The sequence below is a fragment of the Odontomachus brunneus genome, unplaced genomic scaffold (genome assembly GCF_010583005.1).
Source record: "Odontomachus brunneus isolate Ranch 3 - 2012 unplaced genomic scaffold, Obru_v1 Obru_scaffold_027, whole genome shotgun sequence".
NCBI classification, from domain to species: Eukaryota; Metazoa; Arthropoda; class Insecta; order Hymenoptera; family Formicidae; genus Odontomachus; species Odontomachus brunneus.
The window spans coordinates 2,005,024-2,018,338 of record NW_022639477.1 but is presented as its reverse complement, the minus strand read 5'-3'; the positions used below and the strand labels follow the sequence as shown (position 1 = coordinate 2,018,338).

The 13,315-nt window shown below is 38.0% G+C and overlaps 2 protein-coding genes across 4 annotated transcripts; one reads left to right on the top strand and one right to left on the bottom strand.

Moving 5' to 3' along the window:
- Positions 1-155: 155 nt before the first annotated feature.
- On the bottom strand, positions 156-1,266 carry LOC116842796 (60S ribosomal protein L36-like). Its single transcript, XM_032812498.1, has 4 exons — positions 1,098-1,266; positions 781-907; positions 471-605; positions 156-335 (listed from the first exon to the last, which is right to left on the bottom strand). Exons 2-4 carry the CDS (start codon positions 904-906, stop codon positions 252-254), a joined length of 345 nt encoding a protein of 114 aa, XP_032668389.1. The 5' UTR covers position 907; positions 1,098-1,266; the 3' UTR covers positions 156-251.
- A 2,311-nt stretch (positions 1,267-3,577) lies between these two features.
- Positions 3,578-12,710, top strand: LOC116842786 (atrophin-1). 3 transcript variants are annotated; one of them, XM_032812482.1, is made up of 9 exons: positions 3,578-4,512; positions 6,109-6,607; positions 8,593-8,689; positions 8,989-9,165; positions 9,238-9,746; positions 9,876-10,055; positions 10,997-11,262; positions 11,375-12,192; positions 12,559-12,710. In XM_032812482.1, the coding sequence occupies exons 1-9, from the start codon at positions 4,466-4,468 to the stop codon at positions 12,621-12,623; spliced, it is 2,658 nt and encodes an 885-aa protein (XP_032668373.1). In that variant the 5' UTR covers positions 3,578-4,465; the 3' UTR covers positions 12,624-12,710. The 3 variants fall into 3 exon arrangements, with proteins under 3 accessions (XP_032668373.1, XP_032668372.1, XP_032668374.1); XM_032812481.1 differs by having other exon boundaries at positions 3,579-4,512; positions 8,989-9,746; XM_032812483.1 differs by lacking the exons at positions 3,578-4,512; positions 6,109-6,607 and adding an exon at positions 7,806-8,204 and having other exon boundaries at positions 8,989-9,746.
- The last annotated feature ends 605 nt before the right edge of the window (positions 12,711-13,315 follow it).

Genomic DNA, 13,315 nt, shown 5'->3' with positions numbered 1-13,315 from the left:
TAAGTATAATTATCTAGAAATACATTCTCCTTAAATAATTATTTGAGAAGAAATTGAGAAGATGAACTAACACATGAAACTAGTGATTGCTATAAAATACTCAAATTATTTCCATTCAAGATAGTAAATACAGTGAAGCAGTACTCAAAAAAAGATTCTTAAGAATTAATATATTTTAAATTAATATATTTTAAATTGAAATGTTGATCTCTTTAAGTAATGCATAGCATTTTGAGTTTTGACAACAAAAGTTAATGATGTGCAGCTTTTCTCATTTGTACCAGGATGTTTCCAAGCTCCTCTCGCTTCCTCTTGGCACGAATATGTGTGCCCAGCTAAGAAATAGAAAAATATTCATAAAAAATGCTGCACATATTCTTTATATTACTATCTTATGTAAAACCTATGTACATGTAGCACAAATGCTGATTATGTAGAGTTGAGAAAATATCAGTTTCCAATATACTTACCCTTCTCTTCAAGAATTTCAGAGCACGCTTGTCTTTAGAGACCTTTAGTAATTCCATAGCTCGCTTTTCATATGGAGCATGTCCTGTGACTTCTCGAATTAAGTCCCTTACAAACTTTCCATGTTTGGTTTGTCTCTATTATGAGAAATTAAAGATGGATTAAGACATAACTGAAAAATACTTATATATAATTATCAAAGAATGATTTTAGAAAGTTTTATCAAATGTTTTATCACAGATCATATCGATTTGTATATACAGAGTACAATAAAAATGAAAGAAGGTTATGTGGCATTTACAACATACTAACCCCTTTAAGTCTGGACGGTCGATGACAGACAGTCTTCTCTTTCTCAGATTTGGTTTTAGCCACTCGGATCTTTGTCGTTTTGTGACCTTTATTAAGGCCGACAGCCAATTCGTATCTCGGTGCCATCCTAGAAACAGTATTATAGTATTCTCGCAGATTTTATAGAAAGTTGTCAATGCACTAAAATGTATACGAATGTAAGTTAGAATGTAATGTACACGAATAAGTTAGAAATACAAATAGTTGTGGTACGAAAAATATTGATTTGATTTAAATTAGATCATAATAATATTTTGATAATTGGAAATCTTACAAACCTTCACGATAGAAATGTGTGTTCGTTAAAAACTGTTTTCAGACGAAAGGAACAAGTCGGCCACACATTGTTTTTCTAAGGGCCGATTTCACAAACTCCGGTTAAGGATGCGTTCAGATTCTTCATCCGGGTGCACTCTATTACTAGAAACACTATAGTATACGTTACATATACTATAGCACTTCTAGTAATAGAATACACCCGGGTGTGGAATCTGAACGCAGCCTAAGCTAATCGAGAGTGTTTACGGAAAAGTACCGAGTTAGTTTCGAGTCAGCAGTATATATGCCTCTCTATAATCCAAGTATTTCATGTTCTGACCCCAACTCTGTCTGAAATAAAGACCGGGTTATTGAGAGACGTACATCTTGATAGCAGCGTAGAAATTTGGAATTCTTACATGCCGCTGTCGATTTAGTATTAAATATTCTTCTTCTCCTTCTTCTTCTTCTTCTTCAAATAACATGTTCCATATGTCTAGGTCCATTGGTGCTACTTGTATATACATTAATATAATTATTCATTATTACGTAATATTAGTAAGCAATAAAACAATTGGAATAAAAGATAATTCTTTATAAATGCTGCATATCAATAAAACTAATAACATTTTAATATATTTTGCAATAATATATTATGATACTATATATATAAATTTATACGTGCAAACTGTTAATATAAATTTAGATATATGTAGCAGCATATATTTACATACTTAATATATTTGTATTCTACGCTGCAAGATGTAGTATTTCTCAATAACCCGGTCACTATTTCAGACAGAATTGGGGTTTGAAATACTTGGATTATAGAGAGGTATATATACCGCTGACTCGAAACTAACTCGGAGCGCTTTTTCGTAAACACCTCGGATGCGTTCAGATTTCCTACCCAGGTGCATTCTATTACTAGAAACACTATAGTATATATTACATATACTATAGCACTTTTAGTATTAGAATGCACCCGGGTAGGGAATCTGAACGCAGCCCTCGATGGTTAAAAGTAGCAAAGTAGCCAACTTATAGCGTTTTTCATTGGCAGAACTGGTGCGCATTGAGTGCGCACTAAGGCTTGTTTACAATACATTTTCATATTTATTTATATATAAGATCGTGTCTTAAATACATATTTAAAAATATTTTAGGTAATAAAATGATTCGTACGGATGGTATATATATTATATTACTGGTTAAAAATATTTGAGAATTTATTTAAGACAATCTTTCAATATAATAACATATTGTGAACAAGCCTTAGTGCGCACTCAGTGCGCACCAATTCTGCCAATGAAAAACGCTATTAAATGCGACGTACCATAAACAGTATCATATTGAACCTCAATAGTCTGGTTTATATCGTGCACTTGATACGCGTACTAAATAGTAGAGATACCCGATTCTTAATCGATTTGATTCTTTCCCTAACAAATTTAGGGGAAAAGGGTTGTTCGTGCTGCTTGCATGTTTCATACTTTTCGCTTTTAAAAAGAGATGGACGCCTAATCAGACGCTTGGAAGAAACAATCGAGTTAGTTATCTTGCTTTTGCTTCTTCCAAACATTCCAATATACTTTTGTCTGGTTTTAAATACGAAAAGTGCGAAGAATGCAAACAACACGAATACGCCTATTTTTGGGGAAAGAATCGAATCGATTCAGAATCGGGCATCTCTACTAAATAGTAACTTTCTATTAAATAATCTTAATATTGACAATGCATATCAACGACGACGCATTCAATCGATACAATACGTCTTCTTGATGAGTATTATACCAGCTTAATATACCGATGTTTATATGCATCGTCTATATTAATAGCATGTTCGACTGGCTCTGGGAGTTAGGCGACAATTTCCCGAAAAGTGGAGGGGATAATGTTGGTACTAAGGGCCGTAAGTAATTGTTGATTCTTGGACCGTAAGAAGAATCAATGACTGTGATTGATCAATTTGCTTATTGCTTACGTTTTACTGCTTAAGTTTTTTTATGTGCCACCAGCTTAAGGGGTACCGCACACGATTGACATGACAGTAACGTAAGACGTACCGTAAAAATGGACCAATTACAATCGAGTATTCACAAAAATGGTGACTTTACGGTTCGACGATATTCAAAGTGATTGGTCAATTCTTATGGTACGTCTTACGTTACTGTATGTCAATTCGTGTGCGGCGCCCCTAAAGAAAATCTCTACGCAATATAATTTAATGATCTATTCTTGCTGCATTGCTGCATTGCTGAACTAATGCAAAAGGTTAGAGTGAGAAGAAACTTGTCTCCCTTCAATTTATTGCACCAGTTCAGCAGTGCAATTACAAAGAACAGACTTTAAAATTATATCGTGTAGAGATTTTCCTTGGTACCAACATTATCCTTTCCACTTTTCGGGAAATTGTCGTCTAACTATTAACGCGACCATGTGAACGGATCTCTCAACTCCGATTGTCCGATATATTCGCGTAATAGCATCTTGCGCGCGCGCGAGAAAGAGACAGAAGGAGAGAGGGTTAAGCAGGGGAGGCAAAGAGAGAGAGAGGATTGCAAGAGTTTATCTAGCAGCGAGAGTGTACGAACAGACATACGAACGAACGGTCGCGCATAATATATCATTGCGTACATATCGTACGACGTATTTGCGTTTCTTAAGAGAGGAGACACGCGGTATTTTAACGAAAGAGAAACGCACGCGGAATACACTGTCGTCACGCGTTTGCTTGCTCGCTCGTTTAACGGAGAGGGGAGATGGAGAAAGAGTGAAAGAGAGAGAGAGAGAAATACAGATTCGCCGTTTCTGCCGACGACGAACCGCGCCACGGTTGTACGGACGGACAAACGCGCGGCCCGATCGCACCCGATCGCTCGTCGACGCTCGTTCTTCTGTCGTCGCCAGCTCCGATTGGATATTATCGTATTTTCTCCTCTGGGTGTCCCGCACTCAGTGCTCGCTATCTACGCCCGCTGTGTCGCGAATGTGGACATTTAACGGTGCGCCGTGTTGTCGCTACCGCTACCGCTATCACCGCCACTGTGCATTTCATACGCCTGCTGCTGCTGCAAGACTCGCCGTCGCCGTTCTCTGACGGATTCTGAGGAGTGTCATCGAGCATTTGGCGTAAAACGGCTCTCCAGCCCGCAGAGATCTGGATTGTCAACCTGATTGTGCGGCGCCCTCGAGCGCGAGAGAGAGATAAAGAAGAGAAAAAGAGAGGCGGATAAAGAGTGAGCGAGAGTGAGAGAAAAGAGAGAGAGAGAGGAAGATAGAGAAGGAGAGAGAGAAAGAGAGAGAGAGAGAGGCGCCTGCTGGTGGCTGTCCGCTCCGTCGCTCCGCGCTTTCCTCCCACCCAAAGTGGTATCAATGTTGTCTGGCAATGGTGTGTAAGGAGAACGTGGTATCATGGTTTGGGAATCTGTCCAGGTAATGTGGAAGCGTCGCGACGCGGTGCGACTATTTCCTATACGCGCGATCCCGACGCGCGCATCTTCACCCTTCGAGATATTTCAGGAGTAATTTTGCGTAACCGTCGTCGACGCGTCGCCGTCGTCGTCGTCATCGTCGCTCGACCCGCTCGCGATGCGACCGCAGCATGCATAGGAACGACCGAGGTTTCATCGCCTTGGCGTGCATTTATTTTGAGTTAGGGGATTACCGTTGCCTTAACGCTCCATTAGAATGTCATATTTTCATTAGATTTTCGCTCATCTACATTGTGTGTGTGGATTCCATTTAAATTTTTCAACTAACTTGTTAAGTAGTACACGAGCGAGAATTTGAAACTGGTCTGCTGTTAAATTGCTTCTTGCAGCTATTTGTGCATCAGTACTTTTTGATCTGATGCTGAATTTTAGACATTTAGATGTTCTTGTCGTCTCGTAGCTCTGTGTTCCTTGTACGAAGCGACGGGAAGCGACTCTTGGTTATGGAAAGTTACTTTTTAAATTTTGCAGATAATTTTTGACACTAAACATGTGTTAGTTCCCATTGATTAAGATATCAATTGTATATATACACACATACATATACATACATACATATATATATATATATATATATATATATATATATTATTTGCTAAAGTAAAATTGCTAAAATTATTATATAAAATGTTTATGTATGTATATGTTTATACATGATATGTATTATTACATATAGCAACGTGCAACAATGCTTGCTTCAGCAAATTGTACCTTAATTATATTCTATTATTAATTGTTTGTGGAAGATACAATGCATGATGAACTTTCAGATAGTATATAACATTTATACAAATAATTATTTTATATTAATCTACGCTTATATATATATTTTTTAGTATTTCAATATGAATTATATTATATTATTAATATAATACTACTAATATCAATCAATAATCAATAATCATGTAGGATAGTTATATTGCAACAAAAAAATATAAATAAAAATGGGGTTGAGAAAGTTACTTTTTAAAAGTAACTAGTTACAGTTACTGTAAAAAGTTACAATTACAGTTCCCTTTGCTGAAAATGTAACTAGTTACAGTTACAAGTTACTGGTCATAAAAAGTAACTCATTAAAGTTACTCAAAAAGTAATGAGTCGTTACTTTTAAGTTACTTTCTTGAAATGATTGTAAATTATTAATATAAATACAAAAATCTTACATTTTAAGCTTTACTAAAATGTAAGAATTGAACTTTATAATTAATATCTATCACATTAATTAATCTGTTTACTTAACAAATTTAAAATCTATACTTAATATAATAAAAATTTAGTTATTTATTAATAATAGTCTTGTAGAGGTAAAAGAATTTAATAACATGCTCCATCAATACGTTGGTAAATTTATTAAATTAATATACGATTACTATATAATTTTAATTTTACGTTTCCCAAGTAACTATTAAAGTAACTTAAAAAAATTACAAATTACTAAAAATAAGTAACTAAGTTAAGTACCGAAAAAATGTAACTGTAACTTCGTTACAAGTAACGAGTTACTTCCCAACTAATCTATATTGTTTTATCTGTTTAGTTATAAACGTATCGATGTAATGTGCACGTTGCTGAACATGTGCTTGCCGTTCGAAGTACGATACCTTGGCACATGCGTCGAGGATATCGGCAAGCGGGATTACAATGACCTGCGCGACACGGAGCACCATGCAAACAGCATCTCCGAGTTGGCCGAGCTAACGACAAGCTCCAACGTGACAGACAAGCGCACGCGGAGAAAACTGGCTCTCTACATGGCGCTGTTGCACTCATGCAATTACGCTTGTGCGGTAATCTTGTATAAGAACCTGTCGAACCTCGATCACCAGGAGATCATCAATCTGCTGAACGGGACCACCTTCAACAACATGGACGATCAGCCCCTGGAAGAGCTGCTGTTGCTGTATACGATGGCGTTGAACCATCCAGCGTTCACATACGAGCAGAAAAGTGTATTCGGCAACATATTCATCAAGCTCCAGGAGGAGGAAGCTCGTCTGAATCTCTCAAAGATAAACTCTTCTTTCAAGCCGGCACAAGTAATGCACAATATTTTTTCTTAATGTAGAAATGCAATAATCGTCAGCTTTATGAATATTTTATCTTATCGATTGCATTATTCTGTATCTTTTAAATCCTTCCTTTACATCAAGCAAATAATTGATTTTATGAGTTAATTTATAATAGCAATCCTACAGAATGCATGAGTTAATTTATAATTATAATTCTACAAAATAATGCAATGGATTACCTTATAGTTGTTGTCAGTTCCTTCTGGTCTTTAAATATGTATAAGCAGGTGATTTTTCAGATATTTAAAAGTTAAAAAGACAACTCTTATTTCTTATCCACAACCTTGCTTTAATCTTTAAGCCATAAGAAATTTGCCAACCACAATCGATAATTTTAAAAATAATCAATTGTGGTTGGTCAATATCTTACAGCGTAAAGATTAAAGCAAGGTTGTGGATAAGGGATACTTCTTTGTATGAATAAGTCTCACTTTTTATATAAGAAGTTAATATTTTTAGATAATTATGTTGGATATTGTTTGTTGTGAAGTAGCTAATCTGTATCCTCGTTTTTTAAATATATAGTTATTGTGTTGTGCACGGTTATACTTGTAGTTTACAGTTGATTAGGAAAATTTGGTTTCTTTGTTTTTAATCATATTTAACTTAATTTTTTTTAATGTGACTGTGTGGCCCTCAAAATCATCCTATTAACATAATCATCAGTGCGTAAGAGAGGAAACAATTAGGACAAAATTTAATCGAAATAATATTTAAAATTGTATGCATAATTTAGAATATGAGTATTTTTCTTTTGTAGTAACTTCACGTAACATCTGCAGTTTGAGAAACCCGTCTTTATGTGTGTAAAGAGTCTCAGACCTATTACGTATTTTTTTAAGTACAAACTCCTCAATGAATTTAAAATCGATTTGGCCGATTTCCCTTTATTGAATACTATGGGAATTTATTGTTTAACTCAAGTTATTCAATTCTATATATCCAGTAAATTTTAAAAATTAATCCTTGAATTAGTATTACATTAATAATATTAAATTCTAAATTAAGTAAAATAGTTTTACTTCATGCTTGAAGCAAGAGAATATAAAACATAATATAAAACAATATAATATAATAACAATATAAACAATATAATATAATAAAATATAATTGAATATACAACATAATTGAATATAAAACATAATTGAATATAAAACATAATTGAATATAAAACATAATTGAATATAAAACATAATTGAATATATAATTTTACCCTAATCATATTATGTTAACATATTTCGAGACAATTTTGTATCGATTTATTTTAAGTTTTACAGAAACGTGTATAAAATTAAAATATAATTATTTTGAATTTGAATGGACGAAAGAATTTTTAAAATTATTTTATACATATTTTATATAAACCTTTTATATCTTTCTTACAGAATTAGATTTGATTATTTCTATATAATATTTTTAATCAATTTAATCATTTGATTGTCGCATATGCTTATATATTTATATAATTTGTACGTGAAGAATGCGTGGTAGGTCTAGGCTGTTACGTATATTTTTCTCAAGTTCCATGTCGGGTTATCCACAGGCATTAAGGTCCAAATTGGAAGTAAGTAAATATGAATTCACGCGTACTGCATTAAAATTATGGATCATTGTTACCCTCTCTGTTATAGACTGTTGTCCTAAGAGACATAATCACCTCGATTAATACTTAATGTATTGTGACGTAACGTAATATATATCGATATCATTGCTTCATTGTGTTATACACCCTTTTAGGATACCTATTTAGGATAGGTGTATTTTCGATAAATGTAACAGAGAGAAAGAGAAGTAATCGTGGTCAATATCTTCTCATTTAATCTTAATGACAATTATGTAAATATAAATTTGTGCATGTCAATTTATCAGTACATCGTGGTAACACGATTAGTTGTTTTAAAAGCTGAAAACTGTTATTTGTATGAAGCTATATGTGATCTTAATTTATACAGGGTTGCGCACCTTGCATGAGTACGAACGAGAGGTTAATGGAGCCTGAGATTCCAGGTAGCTGTTTAATGCCGCCACCGCCGATGCAATCTTATCATGGTACGTCACACATTTTCTAAATATCCGTTAACACGCAAAGGAAACATTTTGATAAAGTACGGATAGACGACAAAATACTACAAACTGAATAAAAAATATTAAAAATTGAATAAACGACAAAGTAAATTACAAAAATTAGATTAGCAGAATTTACTTCAAAGAATTCTATTTGCTAATAATCTTTTTTATTTTTCTCACAGTTCATTTTTACAAAACAAAACTGTTTGAAATTTCCATGTACTATTTTTCTCGAATATAAAACAGTGCTTAAATATACTGATATTGTGTATATTATTCAGGTGAAATGGCGATGAGGAACAACACTATGATGACTGGAGTACCGCCTGGTCTTACAATACCTCCTCCAGGATTATGCCTGCCCGCGACCCCGGAGCAAATACCCATGGGAACCGGTGGTACCACGCAATACGTTCATCTCGGTTTCCCGTCGGTGAATCATCTGCCCCCATGGACAGGTCAGGTTATGATGGGAAACCAACTGATGTATCACACCGGCGACATGTTGGCTTATCCACCTTCCCCCTTAGTCAGCCGCCAGTCCTCGCCGTCCCAGTCAAGATCCCCTAGTCGCAGCAACTCACCTATGGGCCGCGGCAGGACTAACGTCAACCCACGCACCTCGTCCACGCAAGTCACCCAGTCCACCTCCAACATCATGACGACGTCGTCAACGACCGGTTCTAACAGTCAGACGAGCATTTCCGGGTCGACCGCTACTAACAACAACAATAACAACTCCCTGCCGCCCCTACCAACACTCGGCGCGAGCAGAAGTCTTCCTAGTCAACAACCACCGCTACTACCATCATCGCGATCGGTTCCTTTGTCTATTACAAGCTCTTCGAACTGCTTTTCTCGGCACAATAGTGTCGACAACAATACCCCGTCGTCCACTTTGATCCCAGCGTCCCAACAGAAACAGGTCCCGCCACCGCCGCGACTAAGGTCGTCGAACTCTGGCGATTCTCTACGGGAGACTATGGGCAAGGAGATACCGAACTTCAAGGGTAATCTGCAGAATCTTTCTCGCGACGAGGTAAGCGAAACTTTGTTTATACCTAATCGTCGTCAAGAAATCGTCAATCGACTTCTTTACTATTGACTAAATACCATTGTGTATGCAAATATGAGTTGAAATTAAACTTCCTATGTATGTGGAATATAGATCAGGAGGTTGAGCGATGAGGATTTGAGGGATATTGGTTTTACACCGAACGCAGTGGGACAGTTGAGGAGTATAGTTAAGAGTCAAACTACTAACGGCTTAAACCAAATTCCAGCCGACAAGAAGCTGGATAATACAAGCAATAACACACATCCAGTTGTAGAATCAATCGAAAACGAGGTAAATAAGTCTTACACTCGTTTTGTATTGTTTCAGAAGTCAGTCTTAATAGAAATAAAGATATAGAAACCTGATAATTTATATATATATATATATATATATATATATATATATATATATATCGTTTATATCGTTTATATATTATATACAGGGTGTCTCAGACCTCCATGATGACCCTTTGTGAGAACGTAGAACGGATTGAGGTGAGCAAGAAAGTCCTGTGCCGTTTTGCGATATTCGCAATAATAATCGAGATATTAATTAAAAAAGATTGGTGAATGATCACGCGCAATATGATAGATGAGCTGCAATGGCGCCGTTTGTCGTTGTATACTTATACATTAAGTCAAACTGAACAAAAAAGTCCTCTACCATTTTGCAAATGACCACATACATTTTTAAATATTAAAAAAAATTGTTACATATATGATTATATACTATAATGCACAAATTTTCTTTAATTAATATCTAAAAATCTATGTAGTTATTTACAAAATGGTAAAGAACTTTTTGTTCAGTTTGACTTAGGCCCATATTCTGAATCCTCTTTTATCGATAAAAGTGTCTTAAATGGCTGTATTCTCAGCCAATCAGGTGGCTTCTAAGCCTCTTTTAAAGGCTTATTTATCGTTAAAAGAGAACTCAGAATACGAACCTTAATGTATAAGTATACATAACGGCAAACGGCGTTACTGCAGCTCATCTACCATATTGCGCGTGATCATTCACCGATCTTTTTTAATATCTCGATTATTATTGCGAATATCGCAAAACGGCACAGGACTTTCTTGCTCACCTCAATCCGTTCTACGTTCTCACAAAGGGTCATCATGGAGGTCTGAGACACCCTGTATATACATACACATATATATTTATATTACATAGATATCGTTGTGTTCGCGATATTCAGTTATCCACTAAGTGTCTGTCTTATTACACAGGTCGTACCAGGAATGGAAGTTTTAGGTGATAGCAATAACACGAGCGGGAAATCAATGTCGCTACAAGAACAGCATCCAACGATGCATCATTATCACAATCACGTGGCTACTCCTAACATGCGGCGTTATCCCGCCGCTATGCCGTCGTTAGATCACGCGCAAATACAAATGTACCCCGCACCACCACACATGTACACGGCCCAGAATGCACCGTGTTACGCTTGTCTCACCGTGCCAGTAGGTGGAATGCAGAACCGATACTCAAGGTACGTACGAATTACGTCAGATCAAACATATCTCGGATTGAAAGAACACATATGTAGTTCTGAGTAAAAATTTAAATGAATTACGATGTCTATGATTGAGTAACGTTTACAGGTGCAATGCTCAACACGTATATTGCCTGGCGCAGTTACAAGCGCTACGGCTCGACTCCGAGAGCAGTCGACACTGTTCTCAGAGCAGTAGTTCCGACAGCACCGGCAGCAGGTCACCGCCCGAGACGCCACCAGCCGCGCCGTGGGTCAGTGGCGCCGACAACAATAACGTCGCACCGCCCGTCAGCGACCACGTGAACAGCGTGCCAGTGCACTCCACGACGACGGTACCACCGCCGCCGCCGCACGTCGCCCCGGCGCCACAACAGACGATGCAGACGTCAGTGCCGGAAAGGCAACTTCCTAGGAAGAATCCGCAAGCGCGTGCCACGATGCGTCAAAAGAGCCAAGGAATGCTGAACGGCGGAGCCGGCAACGGGAATGGTAGTGGACCGCCGAGTCTACAGCATTGCGCTGCCGTCTCTTTCCCGGCGCCGCCAACACACTCGCAGCTTACATATTTACCGCACGGACACTTCCCAGCAGGGATACGGCCCAGCACTACTGGCATCTATTCCAACTTCTTGCATGGGCCGTCCGCAGCGCGACCGGCCTATCCAACCGCGTACCAACCGAATGGCGAAATGATGTATCCGTACACGGGACATCCTGGAGCGTCCGGCGGCACACCACCACCTCCACCAAACGCCGCGGCCGCCGCGACGCCGGTACAAGCGTCATACATGCCGCCCACGCCGGTGGTGACGTACGCGGCGGCAGTGATACCACCGGCGAAGATCTCCTGCTACAACTGCGGCAGTAGTAATCACCTCGCGGTGGACTGCAAAGATCAAACGATGGAGGACCTCACGAAGAAAGGTACGTCCTCGTAATTGTAATTCAGTCGTCGTCTTCATTACCTAAAGGAGGACTGGCTCTCGGTTCGCTGTGCAAACCTTTATCTTAGTTTAGAACAAGTATCTTTGAGCGTCGATATACTCAAAGGATGTTACTTTTTGAGTCATTGTGTACATTGTTATTATGAAGCAATTTTATCAGGCATGACAATAGAGAAATCAGGATTACATGTAGTCACTGTGTACGTAGATAAAAAGGAAAGAAAAAAGAAAATTATCTTAGGATACTACACAAATTTTCGAAGAAAGATCCACTCGCAATCGCGCACGTATGATTTGCTCACGTATTGTCGTCATCACGATAGACACGAAGTCCTTTTAATTTCAGCCCAGTACCGACTGGACTACACGATAATGAAGCAGCCTGGGGAGTGCCCGAGTTCCGACAAGTGATCCCCTGCCACGGGCCATCACTCTGCTACCACTCACTACAATTGCCACCGCCATCATAACTGCAACTGTTGCTATCATCGTTATCACCAATACCACCGCTACCGTCACTATCACCACCTTTACCACCATCACCATCACCACCACAACCACCACAACCACCACCGCCGCTACTACAGCCACTACGAACACTATCACCAACAACAGCAGCACCACTACCATTGTCACCAATATCACCAGTTCGCCAATGCGAGCCGATTTAAGGACGACATGTCGCGAGACGACGAATGCTACCGTTCCTCGTTCAAGTTTTCGGTAATTTTTCTAAACGTTCTACCCTACGTTCAGAACTACGACGATGACGATGCTAACGCTGACGCTGACGCTGACGATGACGCCGATGCCAAGCACGACAACGACAGCGACGACGTTTTTCTAAACGAGGATGTTCCGCGGTTCATGGTACCAGGTATTATACCTTTTGCAAATTCTTATGTATGATAGCAATGGCGAAGAGCGATATGATCGCAGATCTGTAAAATATGGTGTAGTAGTACTGTACAAAAGGAGAATCACAGCAAATAATCAACGAGAATGAAAAAGTTGGGAAAAGCCGCCCTGCGATGTAATGAAACACATTGTCTTGTCCGTGTCTTTTTCTTTTTTTTTTTTTTTTTTTTTTTTTTTTAGATAAA